Consider the following 27762-nt stretch of genomic DNA (forward strand, 5'->3'; position numbering starts at 1 on the left):
CACTCTCCACAAAGTCTTGTACAAGGTCTTTGATGATTGTCAATGTCTTGTTGTCATTCTCCAAACTTGTTTTTGAAGGTTTCCCATCCTCCTTGCACTGGGTCAGAAATGTCTGTTCTTTCATTTAGTCCCCTTCAATGTCTCTTGCTCTTTGCCTTCCCCTTCCACACCCACCTTTGCCATTTTCCCTTCACCCCCTCCCCACCCTGCCCCCATTCTGCCTCGCTAGTCCTCAGAGGTGACGTCAATGTCCTCGGGACTGGACTGTTTGGTGGCCAGTCTCCAGCGGTTGACATGATGGGAGCCTTTCTTTTTCTGCTGGGACTCAGGCCCTTCCTCTTCCAGCTTCTGACGCTTGTATTTCGTCCTCCTGTTCTGGAACCACACCTTCACCTGCCAGGAAAAGACATCACAGGTTCAGACTTCAGACATAATATTTCAATTGTGGAAGAAAGAGACATGGAAATTGGCTTGGGCTGACAAGTGGCAAGTAACAGTCGAGCCACACAAATGCCAGGCTATGACCATCTCCAATAAGAGAGTCACCCCTTGACATTCAACAGTCTCACTCTCACTGAACGCCCCACTATCAACATCCTGGCATTTACCATTCACCAGAAACTCAACTGGACTTACCACATAAACACAATGGCTACAATAGCAGGCCAGAGGTTAGGAATACTGCAGTGAGTACTCACCTCCTGACTCCCCAGAGCCTGCAAGGCACAAGTCAGGAGTGTGATGGAATACCCCCTAACTTGCCAGGATGAGTGCAGTTTCAACAACACTCAAGATGCTTGATACCATGCAGGACAAAGCAGTGTTCTTGATTCACAAGCACGTATTCCCTCCACCACCAAAACTCAGTAGCAGCAGGGTGTACTATCATAGAACATAGAACAGTACAGTGCAGAACAGGCCCTTTGGCCTCGATGTTGTGCCGACCTGTGAACTATTCTCAGCTCGTCCCCCTACACTATCCCATCATCATCCAAGTGCTTATCCAAGGATTGGTTAAATCTCCATAAAGTGGCTAAGTTGACTACATTAGCAGTTGGGGCATTCTATGCCCTTACCACTCTCTGAGTAAAGAACCTGCCTCTGACATCTGTCTTAAATCTATCACCCCTCAATTTGTAGTTATGCCCCCTCATACAAGCTGATGTCATCATCCTAGGAAAAAGACTTTCACTGTCTACCCTATCTAATCCTCTGATCATCTTGTATGTCTCTATCAAATCCCCCCTTAGCCTTCTTCTTTCCAATGAGAACAGACCCAAGTCTCTCAGCCTTTTCTCATAAGACCTTCCCTCCAGACCAGGCAACATCCTGGTAAATCTCCTCTGCATCTTTTCCAATGCTTCCACATCCTTCCCGAAATATGGGGACCAGGACTGTATACAATATTCCAAGTGTGTCCGCACCACCGTTTTATATAGTTGCAGCATGATATTGCGGCTCCGGAACTCAATCCCTCTACAAATGAAACCTAACACACCGTATGCCTTCTTAACAGCACTATCCATCTGGGTGGCAACTTTCAGAGGTCTATGTACATGGACTCCAAGATTTGTCTGCACATCCACACTACCAAGAATCTTTCCATTGACCCACTACTCTGCCTTCCTGTTCTTCTTCCCAAAGTGCATCACCTCACATTTAGCTGCATTGAACTCCATTTGCCATCTCTCAGGCCAATTCTGCAGTTTATCCAAGTCCCCCTGAAACCTGTAACATTCTTCCACACTGTCCACTACTCCACCGATCTTTGTGTCATCTGCAAATTTACTAACCCACCCACCTATGCCTGTGTCTAAGTCATTTATAAAAATGTCAAACAGCAGTGGTCCCAAAACAGATCCTTGTGGCACTCCACTAGTAACCGGACTCCAGGCTGAATATTTTCCATCAACGACCACTCGCTGCCTTCTTTCAGAAAGCCAGTTTCTAATCCAAACTGCTTAATCACCCTCAATTCCATGCCTCTGCATTTTCTCCATCAGCCTACCATGTGGAACCTTATTAAAGGCTATACTGAAGTCCATGTATATCACGTCAACTGTCCTACCCTCATCTACATGCTTGGTCACCTTCTCAAAAAACTCAATGATGTTTGTGAGACATGATCTGCCCTTAACGAAACCATGTTGACTATCTGTAATCAACTTGTTGCTTGCTAGATGATTATAAATCTTATCTCTTATAATCCTTTCCAATACCTTTCCTACAACAGAAGTAAGGCTCACTGGTCTATAATTACCTGGGTCATCTCTACTGCCCTTCTTGAACAAGGGCACAATATTTGCAATCCTCCAGTCCTCTGGTACTAAACCTGTAGACAATGACGACTCAAATATCAAACCCAAAGGCTCTGCTATCTCCTTCCTAGCTTCCCAGAGAATCCTTGGATAAATCCCATCCAGCCCAGGGGACTTGTCTACTTTCACTCCTTCTAGAATTGATAACACCTCTTCATAACTAACCTTGATCCTTTCTAGCTGAATATCGCGTATCTCATTCTTCTCCTCTACAATATTCTCCTTTTCCTGAGTGAAAACTGATGAGGAATGTCATTTAGCACCTCTCCAATCTCCACAGGGTCCACACTCAACTTCCCACTTCTGTCTTTGACTGGCCCTATTGCTACCCTCGTCATCCTTTTATTCCTCACATACCTATAGAAAGCTTTAGGGTTCTCTTTTATTCTATTTGCTAAAGACTGCTCGTGTCCTCTCTTTGCTCTTCTTAACTCTCTCTTTAAATCCTTCCGAGCTGATCTGTAACTCTCCATTGCCTCATCTGAACCATCTTGTCTCATCATTACGTAAGCCTCCTTCTTCTGCTTAACAAGAGATGCAATTTCTGTAGTAAACCACGGTTCCCTTGCCTTATCACTTCCTCCCTGCCTGCATGGGACATACCTATCAAGGACACACAATATCTGTTCCTTAAACCCACTCCCCATTTCCATTGTCTGCATGTCCTGCATTTTGCTAACCCATTCTATGCAACCAAATTCTTGCCTAATCGCATTATAATTGCCCTTACCCCATTGATAACTCTGGATCTGTGGTATGTACCTATCCCTTTCCATCACTAAACTAAACATAACTGAATTATGGTCACTCTCTCCAAAGTGCTTACCTACAATTCAGTCAAACACCTGGCCTGGTTCATTACCAAGCACCAGATCCAGTGTGCCCCCCCCGCCTCTTGTCGGCCCTTTGGCATGCTGTGTCAGGAAACCCTCCTGTACACATTGGACAACAACTGATCCATCCAAAGTACTAGAGTTATAGCATTTCCAGTCAATGTTGGGGAAGTTTATGTCCCCCATAATGACCACCCTGTTCCTTTCACTCCTACCCAGAATAATTTTGCTAATCCTCTCTTCCACCTCCCTGGAACTCTGCAGAGGCCTATAAAAAACTCCAAGCAGTGTGACCTCTCCTCTCCTGTTTCTAACCTCAGCCCACACTACCTCAAGTAGACGAGTCCTCGTCAAAAGTTCTCTCAGCCACCGTTATACTGTCCTTAACTAACAAGGCCACACCTCCCCCTCTTTTACCGCCTTGCCTGTTCTTAATGAAAGATCTAAACCCTGGAACCTGCAACATCCACTCCTCACCCTGCTCTATCCATGTCTCTGAAATGGCCACAACATCGAAGTCCCAGGTACCTATCCATGCTGCATGCTCACCCACCTTATTTCGGATACTTCTGACGTTGAAGTAGATACACTTCAAACCAGTTTGCTGTCTGCCAGCACATTCCTGTGACCCTGAAAATCCTGTCCCTGTCCTTCCTACTGTGCACTGCAACTACACCTCAGGTTCCCATCCCCCTACTGAGTTTAAACCCACCCGAATAGCACCAGCAAATTTCCCACCCAGGATATTAGTACCCGTCTGGTTCAAGTGAAGACCGTCCTGTTTGTACAGGCCCCACCTTCCCCAGAATGAGCCCCAATTATCCAAGTACCTGAAACCCTCCCTCCTGCACCATCCCTGTAGCCACGTGTTCAGCTGATATCTCTCCCTATTCCTTGCCTCGCCACCACATGGTAACAAACCAGAGATAACTACTCTGTTTGTTCCAGCTCTCAGCTTTCACCCGAGGTCCCTGAAATCCTGCCTTACATCACTATCCCTCTTTCTACCTATGCCATTGGTACCTACATGGACCACAACTTGAGGCTGGTCACCCTCTCCCTTAAGGACCCCAAAGATATGATCCGAGACATCACGGACGCTGGCACCTGGGAGGCAACACACCAACCGCGTGTCTCGTTCCCAACAAACCTTCTATCTGACCCTCTAACTATTGAGTCCCCAATGACTGACACTCTCCTCCTTTCCCTTCTTCCCTTCTGTGCAATGAGATGACCTGCAGAAATTCACCAAAGATCCTCAGACAGCACTTTCCAAAGCCATGACCACTTCCATCAAGAAGGACAAGGACAGCAGATACCTTCAGTGCCACTGGGTCAAAATGACATCCCATTAGCAATATGTGTGTCCTCACACCAGTTGGACTGCAGTGGTTCAAAAGGCATCTTACCACCAGCTTGATCAATGTACATGGAGATGTGCAACACATACTGGCCCACCCAGCAACATCCACAGTTGCACCATCACCAGGTATGCAGGTGGTGTATTGGTTCTGTTATTAAATCCAACAACATGGTTAACAATCCAGAGAGCATGTTCAAATTCCACCCAGGGATGTCTGAGAATTTGGAGTCTGTTTTTCTTGGAGACAAAGACCAGCATTAAAAACTTAATAAAAGTGACCGTGAAGTTGTCAGATTGTGGTAAAATATAACCGGTTCATTAATGTTCTTTCGGCAAGAAAACGTATTGTCCTTACTTGGTCTCGCCCACATATGACTCAGATCTTATACACCCCAGTGAATGTGACCATGGCAGGTGTGATTCATGTTAGAATAAGGAAAGAAAATGTGTCTGCCCTTCCCCGTCTCTGTAAACATCCCCATCATTCTTTTTTCTTTTCTCCTTCACGGGATAAGGGTGTCACTGTCTGGGCCAGTATTTATTGCCCATCCCTAATTGCCCAGAGGGCAGGTAAGAATTAAACACATCGCTGTGGGTCTGGAGTCACAAATAGGTCAGACCAGGTAAATTCGGCAGTTTCCTTCCTTAAATAACATTCATGAGTCAGATGGGGTTTTTCAACAATTGATTCATGGTCATCGTTGGACACTTAATTCCAGATTTCTTTTAATTGAATTCAAATGCCACCATCTGCCTTGGGGGGATTCAAACCCAGGTCCCTAGAATATTAACTGGGTCTCTGGATTAGCACCAGGCCATTGCTTCCCCTAAGTTCTACAAGCCACTAAGATATTTGTAGGCTTTTGAGTGGGTCCTTCAGCTGTGACTTCATCCTTGGCAGAATTAGAAAGGTAGGAGAAAGTGAGGACTGCAGATGCTGGAGATCAGAGTCTAGAGTGTGGCGCTGGAAAAGCACAGCAGGTCAGGCAGCATCCGAGGAGCAGGAGAGTCAACGTTTCGGCCATAGACCCTTCACCAGGAATGAGAAAACTGAACAGGACTTTAGACAGAGAGTAATCTGGAACTTATGGCGTTGACACCTAAATGCACAACCAATTGGAGCTTTGTCACTGAAGTCAAAAAGTGTAAGAGGCAAGAATTGGAGAAGACAGAGACCACGAAGTCTTGTGTTGTTGAAGGTAGGGGAGGGCTAGAGTGGAGATACATGGATTGGACAGCAAGGATGTTCATACTTAAATCAAGCCATTGTCAAACTAGAAGTCGATGTGGGCCAGGAGGCATCGGGAGGGCAAAATATAATTGGGCCTTGTTGTGGTTTAGGAGGTGTCAGAGAGAGTTGGATGGCCTCACATTTATTGAGGGTAGTAAGTAGGAGACTCTCCAAGACAGAGTTGGAATAGTCATGCCTAGCAACAAGAAAGGCATGGATGAAGGGCTTCAGCAGCAGAGGGACGATGGCAGGATCAAGGGAAGGGGAGCGTTACAGAGTTGGAATTAGTTGGTTTTGGTCATGGAAAGGTTACGCAATTAGAAGCTCAATCTGAAGAACTGGCAGCCTGTGATTGGTGGGATCTCGCAAGGATCAGCACGTGGCCCCAGCCGTTCACAAATATATCAGTGATCTTGAGGTGAGGACCAAAGTTTCCACGTTCGCGGATGATACAAAGCTAAGTGGGAATATGTGTTGTGAGGAAGATGTAAAATGGCTTCAGGAAAGTTGAGAACGGTTCAATGAAATATAGATACCTGGCAAATGAAATATAATGTAGAAAAATGTGAGGTTATTCACTTTGGGGAGAGAAGCAGATGAGCAGAGTATTTCTCAAATGGTGAAATACAAAAGAGCATAGATGTCCTTGTCAATAAGTCACTGAAGGCAACATGTACGCTATTCAGAAAGCTTGTGGATGTTAGTCTTTATCAGAGGAGGATTTGAGTACAGGAGAAATTCTTATAATTGTATGGGAGCATGGTTAGACCAGTCCTGGATTACAGATTAGTCTCCTTATCTCAGGAAAGATACTGTTGCCCTCCACAGAGTGAAATTAAGGTTCACCAGAAACAGAAACTGAAAGTGCTGGACAAGCTCAGCAGGTTGGGCAGCGTCTGTGGAGACAGAAAATAGAGTTAAGCTTTCAAGTCCAGCAGCCCTACATCAGAACCAGTTCTGAGGAAGGGTCACTTGCCTCGAAATGTTAACTCTGCTTTCTTCTCTGAGTTTCTCCAGCACTTCTTCCTTTTGTTTCAGATTTCCACCATCCAAAGTTCTTCCGGTTTATTTACAGTCCACCCGATTTGACCCCGAATGGCAGGACTGTTCTTTGAAGAGCCTGAGCAAACTGAGCCTGTATTCTCTATAATTGCAAAGAATGAGGTGATCACCTTCAAAAATACTTCAAGGGGCAGATGGATTAGATCCTGGTTGAGGGTCCTAGAACCAGGGAATGTCTTAAAAATGAAGGGGATGCCACAAAGGACTGTGATGAGAATATTCTTTTTCTTTGACCTAGAGGGTGGTGAATCTTAGAATTCTCTATCCCAGAGAGCAGTGGAAGATCAGGGCTTGAGTATAGTTAAGTAGATGTTGATAAGTTATCAAATGGCAAACAAGGTTATGGAGATAATGTGGGTAAAAGACATGAATTATTCAACTGGCCACGATGGTGTTGATCGCATTGCAGGCCTGATGGACAGAACAGCCTCCTCCTGTTTCGAAGATAACAGAAGGTGTGCTTCAGTTTCAGATACTGGTGAGAGAAAGTGTCAAAGAGGATAGATAAAGGGGAGACAATGGATGGAATATATTTAGATTTTTAGAAGGCATCTGTTAAGGTGCTACACATTATGCTGCTTAATATGATAAGAGCCCATGGTGTCAGAGGTAGTATGTTAGCATGGATAGAGGATTGGCTAACTTATAGAAGGAAGAGAGTTGGGAGAAGGGGGATACATTTTCAAGCTGTAACTAGTGGAATGTGGTAGGGACCAGTGCTGGGGCCACAATTATTTATTAATGACTTGGATGAGGAAAGAGAATGTGCTGTGGCCAAGTTTTCGAATGACAACAAAAATAGGTGGAAAAGCAAGTGGTGAAGATAACTCATGGGTGTGTAGGTTCGGTACATTAGTCAGGGGTAAATATCGGACCATAGGGTATGGGTCTGGGTGGGTTACTGTTCGGAGCGTCATGTGGTTGTGTCATCCGTTGGGCCAAAAGGCCTGTTTCCACACTGTAGGGATTCTAAATTCTAAAACTTCCCAATTTCTATACTCAATGCTCTGACTGCCCTGTCTACCTGTGACTCAATTTTCAGGGAACCACGCACCTGAACCCCAACATCTCTCTGTTCCACTGCACTCCTTAAGGCCCTATCAGTTACCATGAAACTCCTACTTTGATTTGACTTTCCAAAATGCAAGACCTCTATATGACCAGATGGGCCAATGGGCTGAGAAGTGGCAGGTGGAGTTTAATTCAGATAAATGCGAGGTGCTGCATTTTGGGAAAGCAAATCTTAGCAGGACTTATACACTTAATGGTAAGGTCCTCAGGAGTGTTGCTGAACAAAGAGACCTTGGAGTGAAGGTTCATAGCTCCTTGAAAGTGGAGTTGCAGGTAGATAGGATAGTGAAGAAGGCGTTTGGTATGCTTTCTTTTATTGATCAGAATATGAATACAGGAGTTGGGAGGTCATGTTGTGGCTGTACAGGACATTGGTTAGGCCACTATTGGAATGTTGCGTGCAATTCTGGTCTCCTTCCTATCGGAAAGATGTTGTGAAACTTGAAAGGGTTCAGAAAAGATTTACAAGCATGTTGTCAGGGTTGGAGGATCTGAGCTATAGGGAGAGGCTGAACAGGCTGGGGCTGTTTTCCCTGGAGTGTCGGAGGCTGAGGGGTGACCTTATAGAGGTTTACAAAATTATGAGGGGCATGGATAGGATAAATAGGCAAAGTCTTTTCCCTGGGGTCGAGGAGTCGAGAACTAGAGGGTATAGGTTTAGGGTGAGAGGGGAAAGATATAAAAGAGACGTGAAGGGCAACGTTTTCACACAGAGGGTGGTACAGGTATGGAATGAGCTGCCAGAGGAAGTGGTGGAGGCTGGTACAATTGCAACAGTTAAGAGGCACCTGGATGGGTATATGAATAGGAAGGGTTTGGAGGGATATGGGCCAGGTGCTGGCAGGTGGGACTAGATTGGGTTGGGATATCTGGTCAGCATGGATGGGTTGGACTGAAGGGTGTGTTTCCATGCTGCACATTTCTGTGACTCTTTTTGGGAAAGCAAATCTTAGCAGGACTTATACACTTATCTATATCATCACTTATTTATATTAAATTCCATTTGCCATTTCTTGGCCCACATCCCCAGCTGATCAAGGTCCTGCTGCAATTTCTGCTAACCTTCTTCACTGTCCACACTACCGTCTATTTTAGTGTCAGCTGGAAACATACTAACCATGCTTTGTACATTCTCATTCAGTTGCCGGTTGGGCAAAGTGGTTGGCCTAAAGCTTTTAGAATCATAGAATTCCTACAGTGTGGAAACAGGCCATTTGGCCCAACAAGTCCACACTGACCCTCCAAAGAGTATCCCACTCAGACCTATTCCCCTCCCCTAGTACTCTATATTTTCCCTGACTAATGAGCCTAACCTAAACATCCCTGAACACTATGGGCAATTTAGCATGGCCAATTCACCTAACCTGCACATCTTTGGACTGTGGGAGGAAACCGGAGCACCCGGAGGAAACCCACGCAGACACGGGGAGAATGTGCAAACTCCACACAGTCAGTCGCCTGAGTCGGGAATTGAACCCAGGTCTTTGGCGCTGTGAGGCAGCAGTGCTAACCGCTGTGCCGCCATGCCTCCCTGCTTGGAGGAGATTTCTCTTCATCCAGTATTGAAGGTCAGACAAATTAGAGACACTGGGGAAGTTGAGAAAGGCAGTACTGAGAACGAGCTGGGAATGCATGTTGTTGTTTCACCTGATGCTGTTATTTCCAGCAATATCACTAGGGGGCAGCATGTCAATGAGTGAGCAGTAGTTCCATCTTTACATGGCAGCTTATCATCAAGGTTACATAGGGGATGAGAATGGGACTTAGGAAAGTACTCTGGGTAAACATTTACCGCTACAGAAAAAGAACAGCAGTGGGAACCCTTTAAAACAGTGATCCGGAAATGCCTTTAATCAAAGACAAAAAATAAACAAAAGTAGTAATGAGCAGCATCCGAGGAGCAGGAGAATCGACGTTTCGGGCATAAACCCTTCTTCAGGCTTATGCCCGAAACATTGATTCTCTCCTGCTCCTCGGATGCTGCCTGGCCTGCTGTGTTTTTCCAGCACCACATTTTTCAACTCTGGTCTCTAGCATCCTCACTTTCTCCCAAAAGTAGTATTGACACACCCTGGGCACTGATTCTGAAGAAAAGACTAACCACATTGAAGAGAAAGGAGAAGATGAGAAGACAATATAGATAGGTTAGGAAACAAGACAAATGGTGGATAAAGAGAGAGACTATAAAATTAAATTAGCAACGAATCTAAACTAAATTATGTATTCTATTGAGGCATCAATGAATATGTAAATGTAATATTTTCCTACAAATAGATGAATAATGACAGAAATCTTAAATTCTTTGCCTCAATATACACCAGGATTATATAATATAGAAGGATCAAAATCAATGATAAAATATTTGAGATAGAAAGAGGCGCACTAGTTGCTGATATAAACAAACTCTAAGGGGGGGGGGTGGTGCGGTAAGACATCTGGTCCACATGAATTATGTTTGGTAATTTTCAATGGTGTGAGGGAAGAGATAGGGATACAATATTAAACCAAACTGAAACCATTGATTAAATAAGGGTTCAGTGGATTAATGGATTGTTCATGTGATTGTCATATTTAAAACAGGAAGATGGTAGGGTGAGGTGCTACATCAAGGAAGGTGTGGGTCTCACTTACTTACAATGTACACCAGTGACCTGGATGAGGAGACCATATCATCCCAATTGTCTTTAAAACTTTCATTTGTGCAAACCTACAGGTTTAAAGTCTATCGCTGAGGTCTTTGAGCAAGGTGCATTGGAAGAGCAGCCCAATTTCACACCAGATAAAGATAATGTGGTCGAGGAGAATATTAAGGTACAGGCTACTAGACTAGATGGATTGAGGTTTATAAGGAGGAGGTGTTAGCAATTCTGGGAAGTGTAAAAATAGATACGTTCCCTGGGCCAGATGGGATTTATCCTAGGATTCTCTGGAAAGCCAGGGAGGAGATTGCCGAGACTTTGACTTTGACCTTTATGTCATCATTGTCGACAGGAATAGTACCAGAAGCCTGGAGGATAGCAAATGTTGTTCCCTTGTTCAAGAAGGAGAGTCAGGACAATCCTGGTAATTATAGCCTTACTTCAGTTGTGGGTAAAGTGTTGGAAAGGGTTATAAGAGATAGGATTTATAATAATCTAGAGATGAATAAGTTGATTAGGGATAGTCAACACAGTTTTGTGAAGGGTAGGTCATGCCTCACAAACCTTATTGAGTTCTTTAAGAAAGTGACCAAACAGGTGAATGAGGGTAAAGTGGTTGATGTGGTGTATATGGATTTCAGTAAGATGTTTGATAAGGTTCCCCACAGTAGGCTATTGCAGAAAATACAGAGGCGTGGGATTGAGGGTGATTTCACGGTTTGGATCAGAAATTGGCAAGCTGAAAGGATCTGTTTTGGATCCACTGTTGTTTGTCATTTATATAAATGACCTAGATGGATATAAATGACATAGAAGGATGGGTTAGTAAATTTGTTGATAACACTAAGGTCGGTGGAGTTATGGATAGTGAAGAAGGATGTTGTAGGTTACAGAGAGACATAGATAAGCTGCAGAGCTGGGATAAGAGGTGGAAAATGGGGTTTAATGTGGAAAAGTGTGAGATGATTCACTTTGGAAGGAGTAACAGGAATGCAGAGTAATGGGTTAATGGCAAGATTCTTGGTAGTATAGATGAACAGAGAGATCTTGGTGTCCAGGTGCATAGATCCTTGAAAGTTGCCACCCAGGTTGACAGTGTTGTTAAGAATCTGGATTAGTGGTGCTGGAAGAGCACAGCAGTTCAGGCAGCACCCAAGGAGCAGCAAGGCCTACAGTGTGTTACCTTTTATTGGTAGAGGGATTGAGTTTTGGAACCATGAGATCATGCTGCAGCTGTACAAAACACTGGTGTGTACAGAGTATTGGATATTGCATACAGTTCTGATCACCGCATTATAGGAGGGATGTGGAAGCTTTGGAAAGGGTTCAGAGGAGATTTACTAGAATGTTGCCTGGTATGGAGGGAAGGTCTTACGAGGGAAGGCTGAGGGATTTGAGGCTATTTTCGTTGGAGAGAAGAAGGTTGAGAGATGACGCAATTGAGTCACATAAGATAATCAGAGGATAAGATCAGGTAGACAGTGAGAGCCTTTTCCCTCAGATGGTGATGGCTAGCATGAGAGGACATAGCTTTAAATGGAGGGGTGATAGATATAGGACCTGTTTTTACTCAGAGAGTAGTATGGGTGTGGAACGCACTGCCTGTAACAGATTCACCAACTTTAAGGGCATTTAACTGGTCATCGGATAGGCATATGGATGAGAATGGATAAGTGTAGGTTAGATGGGCTTCAGATTGTTTCCACAGGTCTGCACAACATTGAGGGCTGAAGGGCCTGTACTGCGCTGAAATGTTCTATCATAGAACAGAGATCTATCTGTCTAAGAATTGTCTGAACCTGAATCCTCATTAAGGACTATGATATAATTTAAGAAGTGAGCTTAGGCAGAGAGGGTGTTCAGAGAGTCTCCAGATTCCGGGGACTGGCTCTGAGCTGGCTGGTGAGAGCCCATGTAGAAGAAAAGGAATAAACAGAGAGAGAGGTTTCTGAGTGATCTGTCAGGCTCAAAAATAGATAAATCTCCAGGGCTGGTTGAAATATATCCCAGTGTTTTTTTTAAATAAATATTCATTGACAGGATGTGGACATTGCTGGCCAGAGCAGTATTTATTAGGCAAAAGTCAGTACTGCAGATACTGGAGATTAGAGTGATGCTTGTTAGTGTGGACTTGTTGGGCTGAAGGGCCTGTCTCCATACTGTAGGGAATTTAATTAATAGTCAGAGGTGTGTAAGTGAGGCCAATGTGTTTGATGTAGTCTATTTGGACTTCAGCAAGGCTTTTGGTAAGGTCCTCTACAGGAGACTGATAGTGAAGGTAGGAGCCCATCGGATCCAAAAAAATTTGGGAAATTGGATCCATAATTGGCTGAGTGGCAGGAAGTAGAGGATGATGGCTGAGGTGTCTTTTTCCAACTGGAAGTCTGTGTCCAGTGAAGTTCCACTGGGGTCAGTATTGATGCTCTTGCAGTTTGTGTATAGGTATTTTAGACTTTAATATAGGAGGGTTGATTAGTAAGTTTGCAGATGATACAAAAAAAACTGGCAACGTGGAAAACAGTAAGGAGGCTTGCTTTAGGTTGCAGGAGGGCAGGCTGTTGGGTGGGCTGATCAGAGATAAATGGAATTCAATCAGATAAATGTGAGGTGATGCACTTGAGCAGGACAAACAAGGCAAGGGAATACATGATGGACAGTCAGAGCCTGTGAAGCACCGACAGTCAGAGGCACCTTGATGTGCATGTTCACGGGTCCCTTAATGTATCAGGAAAGGTGAATAAAGTGCTTCAGAAGGCATATGGGCCTTTATTAGCCAAGGCACAGAGTTTAAGAACAGGGAGGTTCTGTTGGAACAGTATAAAACACTGCTTAGGCCACTGCTAGAGTATTGTGTGCAGTTCTGGAACCCACATTATAGGAAGGATGTGATAGCATTGGAGAAGGTACAGAAGAGATTTGCCAGGATATTGCCTCGGCTGGAGAGTTTTGGTTATGAAGAAATATTGGACAGAGTTGTTTTCCTTAAGAACACAGGAGATTGAGAGGGGACATGACTGAGATGTATAAAATTAAGAGGGGGAAAGACAGGATAGATAACAAGAAGCAAAGATCATATTTGAGGTAAGCGGCAGGAGGTTTAAAGGGAATATAAGGAAAAATGTGCTGACTCTTGGAGGGGGCGGCAGGGGAGGTTTACAAGAATGATCTCAGGGATGAAGGTATTGTCATATGAGGAGCAGTTGAGGACTCTGGACCTGTACTCAATTGGAGTTAGAAGGAAAAGCTCTATTGAAACTGATTGCAACTGGATGTGGAGAAGATGTTTCCACTGATAGGAGACACTAGGACCTGAGGGCACAGCCTCAGAGTGAAGGGACGACCCTTTCGAACTGAGATGAGGAGGAATTTCTTCAGCCAGAGGGTGGGGAATCTGTGGAACTCATTGCCACAGAGGGCTGGGGAGGGCAAGTAATTGAGTATATTTAAGACAGGGTCTTGATTAGTAAGGGGGGGTCAAGAATTACAGGGAGAAGGCAGGAGAATAGGATTGTGAAATGTATAAGCCATGATTAAATGGTGGGGTAGTCTGGATAGGCCGAATGGCCTAACTCTGCTCCTGTGCGTTATGGTTTCATGGATGTGAGGAGAAATCTTCTCTTGAGGGTGGTGGGAATCCGGAACTCAGTTGCTTGTGAAGGTGGGAGAGACAGAAACCCACATATTATTGAAGATGGATTTAAATATCAAATATTTAAGCACTGAAATGTGAGGTCATGCATTTTCAAAGAAACACAGAAGGACAATGCAGGTCTGACGGTACAACCTTGAGGGGACTACAGGAACAGAGGGACCCCAGCATCCTCTGAAGGTGGCTGGGTGAGTTGAAGCAGCTGTTAAGAGATCCTTGGGTTTATAAATATAGGCATAGGGTATAAAAGCAATGAACGATCCTACATCTCTGCAAATCATTGGTCAGACCATATTTGGAGTGTTATGTTCAGTTCTGGGCAACTTATTTGAGGAAGGATGTTAAAGCCCCAGGGAGAGTGCAATAGAGATTTTCGAGAGTAATACTAGGAATGAGGGGCAGGATGTTTTCTAATGTATTTGACAAGGATACTAAAACATTTAACCCTAGCCCTAACCCTGTCGCATGGTAGGCTGGTCCAGAAGACAAAGTCACAAAAGATCCAGGGAAGGTTGTCAAAGGACACAGCAGGATATAGATCAGGATATGGCTGGAAAGTTGGGTGGAGAAATAGCAGATGGAATGTAATCCAGACAAGTGTAAGGTGATTCATTTTGGTAGATCAAATGCAAGAGGAAAGTAGACAGGAAGGATCCACAGGAGCATTGATATACAGAGGAATAGAACACAGAACTGTACAGCACAGGAACAGGCCCTTCGGCCCACAATGTTGTGTTGAACATGACACCAAACTAAACGTCCCTTCTGCCTGCCCTCCATTCCTTGCATATTCACGTGCTTATTTAAAAGTCCCTTAAACGTCCTATCTGCCCCCACCATCATCCCGGCACGCATTCCAGACTCCTACGACTCTCTTGGGAGACAAGTCCATAGCTCATTGGTAAGACAATGGATAAGGTAGTAAAGAAGGCCATAAGGCCATTGAATATAAACGTTGACAAGTCATGTTGCAGCTGTACCCATCTTTAGTGAGGCCACATTTTGAGTATTGTGTGCATTTCTGGTCTCTACACTACAGGGAGGAAATGGAGGCTTCAGAAAGGGTGTAAAAATGGTTCCCCAGGATGTTGCCTGGATTGGAGTATATCAGCTATAAGGAGAGGGTGAACAATCGTGGATGTTTTTGCCACCTTGTCAGAGGCTGACTGGCAACCTAAGAGAAGTATATGAAACTATGGGAGACATGGATAGGGTTGGAGTCTTTTTCCCAGGATGGGAATGTCAAATACTGGGGGGCAAAGGTTTAAGGAGAAAAGGAGAAAGTTTAAAGGAGATGTGTGAGGCAAACTGTCTACACAGAATTGAATTGAATTAGCTTTATTATCTCGGGTACTTAAATGAGTACAGTGAAAATTTTACAGCTACCCGCTTAGAGCACCATCTTAAATACCTAGGTACAGATTCTTCAGTACAAGCTCTCCAAAAAAAAATCAGAAAAATAAAAAAATACAGTGTCAGGTGACTGGAATGCACTGCCTGGGGAGGTGGTAGAAGCAGATATAAGAGCAACATTTAAGAGACATTTAGACAGACCCATGAACAGGCAGAGAGCAGGAATCTCAGGGGCTGTGTGACCCCACCCACCCCCCACCCCCCAGTGTCAGGGTTAAGGACATCTCCTCAGGGCTGGAGAGGGAGGGGAGAGATTCAGCTCTTTCATCCACATTGGCCCCGACGACATTGATAGGATGAGAAAGGAGGTTCTACTGAAAGACTTTGAACAGTTAGGAGCTACATTACAATACAGAACCTGCAGGATAGTAATCTCAGGATTACTCTCTGACCCACAGGCAAACTGGCATCAGAATAGAGGAATACAGACCATGTGCAGGCAGACGGGATTAGTTTAGAATGGCAACATGGTCAGCACAGACATGGTGGGCCGAAGGGCCGACTCCTGTGCTGTACTGTTCTATGTTCTATGTAGGATGTTCAGTTCAGCCCTGGACTGAGAGCTGGGTAAGATAGCACGTGAAGCTTTAATGTGCACGGATCGGTAGTTTCAAAGTACTGTCATTGTGAGCTTTTAAGAGATTTATTTTCAGTGCTGATCACCCTGAGTGTGAAATCATGTCAGCTGGGTGAGACAAAACTGAGTGAGTAAACTGGAAATTTCATTCAAGTGGGTTTTCGGTGCAAAGTTAGACAGAGGTATTTCAACTGGGGCTTACTGCAAGGGGTGCACCCCCTCGAGCGAGAGGTAAGTGGAAGAGGATAATAGGTGTGGATCAAGAGACTGACTGTGGCAGAGGGCGATGTCACAAACCACTTCACAGGGAAAGGAGCTGATTAAGAATAATGAATATTTCTGGTCATTGAAATTAAAATCAGGTCTTCAGTTTGTGTTTGGGTCTCCATTGTTTTCCTTCCCTCCTTTTCTTAAAAAATAACTGCTCAAGTATAAGATTAATACTGGTTATTGTTTTATTTGTTAAAAGTCATTACAGTAAATGTAAAGAATGACAAACCGAGATTAATTAATTAATTAATTAAATCAAATTTAATAGTGATAGCAGGATGGGTGATGTGTTGCTGCTGCAGTGTGTCGGAGTTGCTGGACACCTGGTGATCCAGAGTGAACACGTCTGCAGTAAGTGTTTGCAGCTCGAGACGTTGGGATCTGAGTTGAGGAGCTCATCTCAGACATTGCCCCAAATCAGAGAAGGGGCAGGTTACCCGGAGACTGCTCCAGAGGGTGTTTGCACCCCTCAGATTGGGGGATTCAAAATCAGCCTGTGATCATGGACGGGAGGGTGTGACTGCAGGTGAGGCAGGTATGAGGACCCTGGGGTTAAAATCGAGGAGCCTCACCCCCTGAAAATGTCCAACAATTACAGGGTTCTTGCAAGCGATGTGGACAAGAGTGGGGGCTGGAGAGATGATGAGCAAACTGACCACTGTGCCTTGTTATTCGAGTGGGAGAAGGGAATCAGAATGTAGTGGTGGGAGGGGAACAGTGTAATTAGGAGGATAGGTGCTGTTCTCTGCATCCGTGATTAGGAATCCCAGAGGCTGTGTGACCTCCCTAGTGTCAGGGTTAAGGACATCTCCTCAGGGCTGGAAAGGGAGGGGAGAGATTCAGCTCTTTCATCCACATTGGCCCCGACCACATTGATAGGATGAGAAAGGAGGTTCTACTGAAAGACTTTGAACAGTTAGGAGCTACATTCCAATACAGAACCTGCAGGATAGTAATCTCAGGATTACTCTCTGACCCACAGGCAAACTGGCATCGGGTAAATAAAGTCATGGAGGTTAATGCTCGGCCTAAAGATTGATGCGGGAGGAATGGGTTTCAGGGAGGAATGGGATACTGACACCAGTACTGAGGCTGAAGGGAGCTGTTCTGGTGAAATGGATTTCACTTGAACCAAGCTGGGACCAGTGTCCTGGTGAATCATGAGACCATAAAAAAAATAGGAACAGAAGTAAGTGTTTTGGCCCGTAGAGCCTGGTCCACCATTCCATAGAATCATGGCAGATCCAACATTCCTCATGTCCCCTTTCTCCATAACAATGGATTCTCTGACTGATCAAGAATCTATCTATCCCCATCTTAAATTGGTGGCCCATTATTCTGAGTGTGGACTCTCCCATGAGAGGAATCATCCTCTCAGCACCTATCCTGTCAATGGATAAATATACGTTGAATAAAGACAGCTATAGAACGCGCTTCAAACTAATGAGAGGAGAAAGGTTTGGGAGAGGCATAATGTAGGCCTACAAAGCAAGAGGAATTGGCAGAGTTACAGGGCAGCTCTTCAGATAACAATACCGAGACAGGACCGCAACGGACAGAGTGTGCAATCATAGGGAAATAGAATTAAATTGGATCAAAGGGGGATAAAATGGTAAAAAGGCAGCAAAGTTCATGGCTCTTTATTTGAACACATACAGTATTCAGAATTAAGTAAGTGAATTAATGGAACAAATACAGATTAATTGCTATGATCTCATAGTCATTACACAGCTTTATAAAGGAATCAAAGCTGGGAACTAAATATTCAGAGGAATGTGACGTTTCAAAAGGGCAGTCAGCAGTGAAAGGGTGACGAAAAGCTTTGTAAACTTTTGCTGCAGTTTCTGTTAGTACTGGTGTCAATTTCAGGGCTGGTGTTGGTGTAGGTTTTGATGTTGGTGGTTCTGTTTTGGTGTTTTGGTGCTGGTATTGGTGTCAGTGTCTATTTCACTGCCTGTGTTAACATTGTCAGTGCCACTGCTGGTGCTAGTATTGGTATTGGCAGTGGTGTTGCTGTTGGTGGTTAGGTGGTTTTGGTATTGCTGGTGGTCTTGGTACTAGTGCTTGTGTTGGTGCTGGTGTGGATTCTGGTGTTGATGGAGGTGATGTTGGTGTGACTTCTGGGTGTTAATGCTGGTGGTGATGACGATACTGGTGTAGGTGTGGATCCTGATGTTGATGTTGGTTCTGGTATTGGTGGTGGTGTGGATTCTACTATTGGCTTTGATTTTGATGTGGATTTTGGTCTTGATGTTGTGTTTTGGCAGTGCCGGTGTAGGCCTGGGGTGGACAAAGTTAAAAATCACACAACACCAGGTTATAGTCCAACAGGTTTATTTGGAAGCACTAGCTTTCAGAGCACTGCTCCTTCATCAGGTGATTGTTGGTATTGGTGTTAGTGCTGGTGCAGATGGTGGTATTGTTAGTGATGGTGGTACACATTCAGACATCGGTGTTACTGTTGGTTTTATGGTGGTGGTGTGGATTCAGGGATTGATGTAAGCGATATTGATGAAATTGATGTAAATGCTGGAGTTGACCTCATGGCAGCACTGTTGGTGATGTTATAAAGACTGTATCTTTTCTGTCCTCTTAGATTATGGACTAAAAAGAGACAAAGATTCAGTAAAAAGCCAATACCAATTGAAGGGGTTTCGTACTTTTCAAAAGCAATTTACCTGATACTCACTGTAAGTGTTGTTTACACTGCTGCTGGTTCAAGCAATGGGGCAAGGTTAGTTAATGGATAACTAGAACAAGAGAATGGAAATATAGCTGGCAACAAGTAGATAATTGGTCCATGAACTGGTGACCAGTTATCAATGACAAATGCCTCCAACGTTCTAATTAAAAGTAACTTTTTGACCAGAGACCACAAGCTGCCTTCTCAGTTTTTCCCTCCATCCATGACATCAATGTTTCTGTTTGTTTCTGTCAGTGTCTACATGTAAGTGTGTGTAAAGGACAGTCTGGAAATGAGTTCGAGTTCAGCCAGTAGAGTTATGTGTCAATGGCTCATAATTGTTTATCTGTGGTTAGAGGTGATTGATTTATAATAAATAATAATTCTTGTTAAGTACAGAAACCTTTTCCTTGATTTCTGTCAATCTGGGTCTAAAAATAGAGGGAAATTGAGGAATATAAAGCCGAGAACTACGGATGCTGGAATTCTATAAAAGTACGGTTACAATGTTCACATTCACTTGTGGTCTCACAGAGTCATAGAATCATACAGTTCAGAAACTCATCCATGCCAACCTAGTTTCACAAACTGAACTAGTCCCATTTGACAGTATTTGACCCATATCCCTCTAAACCTTTCCCATTCACATACCCATCCAGATGCTTTTTAAATCTTGTAACCGTACCTACATCTATCACCTCCTCCGGCAGTACATTCCACACACGAACCATCCTCTGTGTGAAAAGGTTGCCCCTCAGGTCCCTTTTAAATCTTTCTCCTCTCATCTTAAAAATATGCTCCCTATTTTTGAACTCCATCAATCTAGGAAAAAGACTTTTTGCCATTTGCCTTGTTTATGTCCCACGTGATTTTATAGACCTCCATAAGGTCACCCCTCAACTTCCTACACTCCAGTGAAAAAAGCCCTTGCCTTATCCAGCCTCTCCTTATAACTCAAACCATCCAGTGCCAGCAACGTCTTGGTAAATCTTTTATGAACCCTCTACAATTTAATCATCTTTGTCTAGCAGGGCAGCTGTGTACTTAAACCCTAGGTCTCTATTCGGCAGTGCTATGCAGGGTCCTACCATTTACTGTAGGAGGCCTGCCCTTGTCTATTTTACCAAAATACAATGCCTTGTATTTATCTAAATTAAACTCCATCTGCCACTCCTCAGCCCATTGGCCCAATTGATCAGGATCCCTTTGTAATCTTAGATAATCCTGTTTAATGTCCACTACACCACCAATTTGGTATCATTCACAAACTTGCTAACTATGCCTCCTAAATTCTCATCCAAATCAATTGTATAAATGACAAACAATACTGATCCCTGCAGCACACTGCTGGTCATAGGCCTCCAGTCCTAAAACACAACCCTCAACAACCATTCTCTGTCTCCTACCATCAAACTGATTTTGTATCCAATTGGTGAGCTCTCCCTAAATCCCTTGTGATATAACTTTGCTAATCAATTTATTTTGATTTGGAGATGCCAGTGTTGGACTGGGGTGGACAAAGTTAAAAATCTCAAAACACCAGGTTAAAGTCCAACAGGTTTAATTGGAAGCACTAACTTTCTGAGTGCTGCTCCTTCACAACCACCTGATGAAGGAACGGCGCTCCGAAAGCTAGTGTGCTTTCAATTTATTATGCAGAACCTTGTTCAAAGGCTTTAGTAAATTCCAGGTCGACAACATCTACCACTCTGCCTTCATCAACCTTATTGGCTATGTGCTCAAAAACTCAATCAAGTTTGTGAGACACAATTTCCCACAAGCAGAGCCATGCTGACTATCCCTAATCACTCCTTGTCTCTCTAAATGCATCTAAATCACTGGTCTATAGTTACCAGGCTTCTTCCTACAGCCTTTCTTAAATAAAGGCACAACATTAGCCACTATCCAGTCCTCCAGCATCTCACTTCTACACTGGGGAGACAAAACGTAGACTGCATGTCCACTTTGGGGAACGTTGTTAAAAATCACACAACACCAGGTTATTGTCCAACAGGTTTATTTGGAAGCACTAGCTTTCGGAGCGCTGCTCCTTCATCAGGTGGTTGTGGAATGCCTACCTTCTGAGCACAGACATGACCCTGAGCTTCCAGTTACCTGCCACTTCAACCCACCACTGTGTTCCTTGGCCAACTTTTCAGTGTCAGGCTTGCTGAGTGCTCCAGCAAAGCTCAACACAAGGCTGGAGCAGCAGCACCTCATCCCCTGTCTAGACACCTTACAGCCTTCAGGACCCAACACTGAGTTTAATCATTTCAGAACAATGAGCACTCATTACCCACACCCCGAGATTCTGTTTTGTAATGCTGCTCCCAGCACAGACAACCCCATTTCAAACATTCATAGAATCATAGAGTCATACAGCATGGAAACAGACCCTTCGGTCCAACCAACCTATGCCACCAGTAATCCCCAAACCAAACTAGTCCCACCTGCCTGTGCTTGGCCCATACCTCTCCAAACAGTTCCAGTTCATGTACTTATCTCAATGTCTTTTCGACACTGTAAGTTTACCCTTATCCACCACCTCCTCAGGAAGTTCATTCCACACACGAACCACACTCTGTGCAAAAAGATTCACACATTCACATTTCCTGTTGGCATCCTACTCACTATTTATCCACTCTTCGCTTATCGTCAGCAATCTCTTCGTTTGCCTCTGCTTTTCTCTCTTATTCTCTCTCTCAGCATTGTCTCCATTCATTCCTCAACGCCCCCCCCCCCCAACTCCACACCCCACCCATCACCAGCATAAATACCACCCTTTCTTAGCTGTTTTTAGTTCCGATGAAGGGTCCCAGGACCTGAAATGTCAATTCTGTTTCTCTCTCTTCTGCATACTTTTTAAAGTGCTTAATTTTTGTGATTGCCCCAGGAATAGCAGGGCTTGATTTCCAGCGCCCTACCACAGTGAGGGGTAACAATGTTTGGTGGGCCATCTTGGATTGAAACAGGCACAAGAGGATTTGGGTGTGGTATTAGGAAGTGACAGAGTCATAGGGTCATACAGCACAGACACACATCCTTCGGTCCAACTTGTCCATACTGACCAGACATCTCAGTCTGACCTAGTCCCATTTGCCAGCACTCGGCCCATATCCCTCTTCCTGATGAAGGGCTTTTGCCCGAAATGTTTATTCTCCTGCTCCTCAGATGCTGCCTGACCTGCTGTGCTTTTCCAGCACCACTCTCTCAACTCTAGTCTCCAGCATCTGCAGGCCTCACTTTCACTTCAACCCTTCCTATTCATATACCCATCCAGATGCCTTTTAAGTATTGTAATTGTATCAGCCTCCACCACTTCCTCTGGCAGCTCATTCCAAACACACACCACCCTCTGTATGAAAAGATTACCCCTCAGGTCCCTTTTAAATCCTTCCTCTATCACTTTAAACCTATGGCGAGACATTGAACTCACCTAACCCAGGGAAAAGACCTTGCCTATTTATCCTTTCCATGCCCATCACAATTTTATAAACCTCTATATGGTCATCCCCTCAGCCTCCGAAACTCCAGGGAAAACAGACCCAGCCTCTGCCTATAGCTCAAATCCTCCAACCCTGGCAACATCCTTGTCAATCTTTTCTGAACCCTTTCAAGTTTAACAATATCCTTTCTATAGGAGGGAAACCTATGCAGTATTCTCAAAGTGGCCTAATGAATGAGCTAGACAGCCACAACATGACCTCCCAACCTTATGCACACACTCAATATTGTGACCAATGAAGGCAAGCATGCCAAAAGTCTTCTTCATCACCCTGTCTACTTGCAACTCCACTTTCAAGGAACTATACATCTGCACCCCAAGGTCTCTTTGTTTGAGGGGTGAAGAAAAACACCAGGTTCTGTTATGCACTTAAAACCTGCCACTTGAAGAGACAATGGATTTCCTCCAGGACAGGGGAACTTTAGAAACCCAATTTGATTGACTTGGTGGGTAAACTGGAGGTAATATTTACTGTAATTTCTATGAAGGCAGAGATAATTGAGGTGCTATCACAGCACTTCGGTTTAAAGAAAATACAAGAGTAACCAAATACTCTGGGTCGTAAAACACTGGAATCAGGTGATATTCAGTTGCAGTTAAAATGGCTTGAGTATGAGAATCTAATCTAATCTAAAAAAGAATGAAAAAGGTGGCAGTAAAATACAAGGAAATAGCAAAAAAAAATAAGAAAAGGGAAATAGAATTAAAAAGAATAGGCATGAATAAACTAAAATTATAACTGAAATAGACAGAAAGCTGTCACTTTAAAAGTTTCCAATTAGATAGGAGGTATCAGATAATGAAGTCGGTCTCAGTAAGGTGGATCTAAGTCATGATTTAAAGTCCAGAAAGGAAATGTTAAGTTTGCACATAATTTGAGGCAACAAGTGTGGAAGTATTTTTCATGTCATTTGAGGAAATGTTAGGCATGACCAGCAGTGTGCCACAAGGATCGGTGCTGAGTCCACTGCTTTTCATCATTTATATAAATGATTTGGATGTGAACATAGGAGGTATGGTTAGTAAGTTTGCAGATGACACCAAAATTGGAGGTGTAGTGGACAGTGACAAAGGTTATATACTGGATTAGTGGTGCTGGAAGAGCACAGCAGTTCAGGCAGCATCCAACGAGCAGCAACAAAGGTTAGCTCAGAGTACAACAGGATTGTGATCAGATGGGCCAATGGGCCGAGGTGTGGCAGATGGAGTTTAATTTAGATAAATGCCAAATTGAGAAAGTAGAGTAAATGGATGTAGATACATAGAAGGCTTTGATAATGTCCTCCATAGGAAGTTGGTTACAAGAATTAAAGCACATGGTACAAGAAGTCATAGAGGCATACAAGCATAGAAACAGGTCCATCGGACGCCTATGTCAATGCTGACCAATAAACATAATTTACCTGCACCTGTCCATAGTCTACCATGCCCAGCCATTTTAAGTGCTTATCCAGGTGTTTCTGAAATGCTGTGAGAGCATCTGATTCTACCACCCTCTGGGTGAAAAGTCTTTTCTTCAGATCTCCTCTAAACCACTTACTCCTCCCCTTAAACCTATGCCCTCTGGTCTTAGGCACACATGAGGAAAAGATTCCCGCAATATACTCTGTCAATGTCCACCATAATTATATGTACCTCAGTTAGATCCCACCACCCCAAGTCTCCTCTGCTCCAGGGAAACCAAACCCAGCCTATCCAGTCTCTCCTCGTCACTGAGACTTTCCATCCCAGGCCACATCCTGGGGAATCTCATCTGTACCCTCTCCAGTGCAATCAGGAACTTCTGTCAGGCCAACAGACAAAAAAGAAATATTATAAATGGATCATTTTCATGAAAAGCTGTGTTTATGAAAGGTGCAAGGCAGAAATGAACAGGGATACAGGTTTGGGGAGAGTTGAAAAAGCAACTTTGAAAAGCAAAGAGAAATAATGAGAAAAGACTAGCAACTGACACGAAGGAAGATCCCAAAATCTTTTATAGACACATAAACAGAGAGAGTTCAAAGGAGGGGAAGGGCCAATTAAAGATCAGAAAGAAGATTTACAGATGGAGCCAGGGGTATAGCTGAGCTATTAAATGAACGTTTTGCATCTATCTTTGCCAAAGAAGATGCTGCTACCCAGACCATTCTGATAAGAGAGGAAACTCTATCACTAAGGGGTTCAGAATTAAGAAGGAAGTAGTCTTGGGTAAATTGGGTAAACACCTGACCTCCCACCCTCTTTATCTGCAGCTCCCCCCACACCCACCCCCAGTCCTGAAGAAGGGTTAGACCCAAAACATTGACTTCTCCACCTCCTGAGCCAGCCTGGCTTGCTGTGTTCATCCAACCTCCGGCTTGTCTATCAAACAATTACAGACCAGTCAGTTCAACTTTCAGAGACAGTTCTCCTGGATTGAATTAGAAATCACATGGATGAAGGTGGGCTGAGGTTTTTGAAGGAGGTAACAGAAAGGCTTGATGAGGGGACCACGTGATGTGGTACACAAGGATTTCCAGTTGAGACTGTTCTCCATGGAGAGAAGGTGGCTGAGAGGAGATCTGATTAGGGTTTGCAAAATCCTGAGCGAGTGAAATAACTGCACAAAGGCTGATATCCTGTCACCAAGTCACCTTTTCTTTATATGTGCACAGGACATGGGCTCTAACCAGCCAGCTCAGAGCCAGTACGTGGGCTCTAACCAGCCAGTCCCTGGACTGAGGGAACCTTCTGTCGTCTCGTCTCGTCTCGTCTCGTCTCGTCTCGTCTCGTCTCGTCTCGTCTCGTCCACTGGTTGTGGCCAGCCAGCTCAGAGCCAGTCCATGAAGCGAGGAGATTCTGAATCCCCTGTTTATATATGTCAGCCAGGACTCCCTGATTGGCCCAGGTTAGCAACCCCAATTAAGGATCTCATGGAAAATTAAATCTACCTGGCCCTTGTTCTATTCACTGCATCATGCTGGACAGTGTAGATAGGGAGAGGCAGTTTCCATTTGTAAAAGAAACAACAACGAGAGGGCATAGATTTAAAGTGATTTGCAAATGAATCAAGGGTGATGTGAGTACAAGCTTTTTCACACAGTGAATGCTTTAGGCATGAAATGCTCTTCCTGGAAATGTGATTGAGGCATGCAACAGAACATTGGATGGGCTTTTTGGCAAGTAATGGGTTGCAGAGATATGAGGAAAAGGCAGGAGATTGGCACTAGAATATAAAACACAGAACATTACAGCGGAGTACAGGCCCTTCGGCCCTCGATGCTGCGCCGACCTGTGGAACCAGTCTGAAGCCCATCTATCCTACAATATTCCATTTTCATCCATATACCGATCCAATGACCATTTAAATGCCTTTAAAGTTGGTGAGTCTACTATTGTTGCAGGCAGCACATTCCACACCCCTACTACCCTCTGAGTAAAGAAACTACCTCTGACTTCTGAACTATATCTATCACCCCTCAATTTAAAGCTATGTCCTCTAATGCTAGCTATCACCATCCAAGGAAAAAGATTCTCACTGTCCACACTATCTAACCATCTGATTATGATTAGATTAGATTAGATTCCCTACAGTGTGGAAACAGGCCCTTCTATGTCTCAATTAAGTCACCTCTCAACCTTCTTACTAATGAAAACACTTCAAGTCCCTCAGCCTTTCCTCATAAGACCTTCCCTCTGTACCAGGCAACATCTTGGTAAATCTTCTCTGAACCCTTTCCAAAGCTTCCACATCCTTCCTATAATGTGGTGACCAGAACTGTGTGTAACACTCCAAGTGTGGCCGCACCAGAGTTTTGTACAGCTGCAGAATGACCTCGTGGCTCCGAAAGTCAATTCCTCTATCAATAAAAGCTAACACACCGTATGCCTTCTGAACAACCCTATCAACCTGGATGGCAACTTTCAGGGATCTATGTACATGGACACCGAGATCTCTCTGCTCATCTACACTACCAAGAATCTTACCATTAGCCCAGTTCCCTTTATTCCTGTTCCTCCTTCCAACATGAATCACCTCACACTTTTCTGCATTAAACTCCATTTGCCGCCTCTCAGCCCAGCTCTGCAGCTTATCTATGTCCCTCTGTAACCTGTAAATTCCTTCGTCACTACCCACAACTCCACCCACCTGCAAATTTATTAACCCATCCTTCTATGCCCTCATCTAGGTCATTTATAAAAATGACAAAGAACAGTGGCCCCAAAACAGATCCTTGAGGTACCCCACTAGTAACTGAACTCCAGGATGAATATTTCCCATCAACCACCACCCTCTGTCTTCTTTCAGCTAGCTAACTTCTGGTCCAAATAACTAAATTATCCTCAATTCCATGCCTCTGTATTTTGTGCAATAGCCTACCGTGGGCAACCTTATCAAATGCCTTAGTGAAACCCATATACACCACATATTCTCCTGCTCCTCGGATGCTGACTGACCTGCTGTGCTTTTCCAGCACCACACTCCTGACTTTGATCTCCAGCATCTGTAGTCCTCACTTTTTCCCGATTATTGTGTTATGCAGATATTCTAGAACATTCCTATGTACTGTGTAGATATACCAGAATATTACCCTGTGTGTTATGTCAATGTTCCCGTACATTGTTTTTTGTTACAGATATTCAGGTAAATCACTGTGTTGTGTATGGCAAATGCAGAAGGTTACAGTATGTTATATAGATACCTTGAGGCATTACTATACGATGTATGGATGCCTCAGAATGTTGCAGTGGGTTATGTTGAAATTGTAAGGACTACAGATATTTTGTTTGGAAATCAAAGCGCAAAAAATGGCAGTTTGTACGCTGCTTTGTTGCACAGAATAAACTAGTTTTTATTTATATATATGACTGAGAAGGAAGTTGAATGGTGTGCTCACTGAACAGTTACACAACGATGGACATTTTTGGGAATACCTGGATTTTGCTAAACAAAATTTTCTGTGGTTGGTTGTCAGTATAGCAGTGGCTAAGTAATATCCATCACCAGAGATCAAAGTAATACCACAAAGTATTACCACAAATAACAGGATCTAAAACTTCCTTTAAAGGTGCAGATGATTCAAAAGAAGGGTTTAGTTTGAGCTCAGCATGAAGATCCAGAGTTGTTAGGATTGAGAGCTTGCACTGAAAACTGAGGCTGAAGGACATTATAATAGGAGAGGGATT

At 43.9% G+C, this 27762-nt stretch overlaps 1 protein-coding gene across 1 annotated transcript in view; it reads right to left on the reverse strand.

Annotated features, from left to right (window-relative positions):
- Positions 1–223: 223 nt before the first annotated feature.
- Positions 224–27762, reverse strand: part of emx1 (empty spiracles homeobox 1) — a 53015-nt gene continuing 25476 nt past the window's right edge. The window contains exon 3 of the mRNA XM_072580373.1: positions 224–393. Within this exon, the coding sequence (XP_072436474.1) occupies positions 226–393 (168 nt within the window). The 3' untranslated portion in view covers positions 224–225. The remainder of the gene's footprint in view (positions 394–27762) is intronic.

This window comes from Chiloscyllium punctatum, chromosome 1, assembly GCF_047496795.1.
Source record: "Chiloscyllium punctatum isolate Juve2018m chromosome 1, sChiPun1.3, whole genome shotgun sequence".
Classification (NCBI taxonomy): Eukaryota; Metazoa; Chordata; class Chondrichthyes; order Orectolobiformes; family Hemiscylliidae; genus Chiloscyllium; species Chiloscyllium punctatum.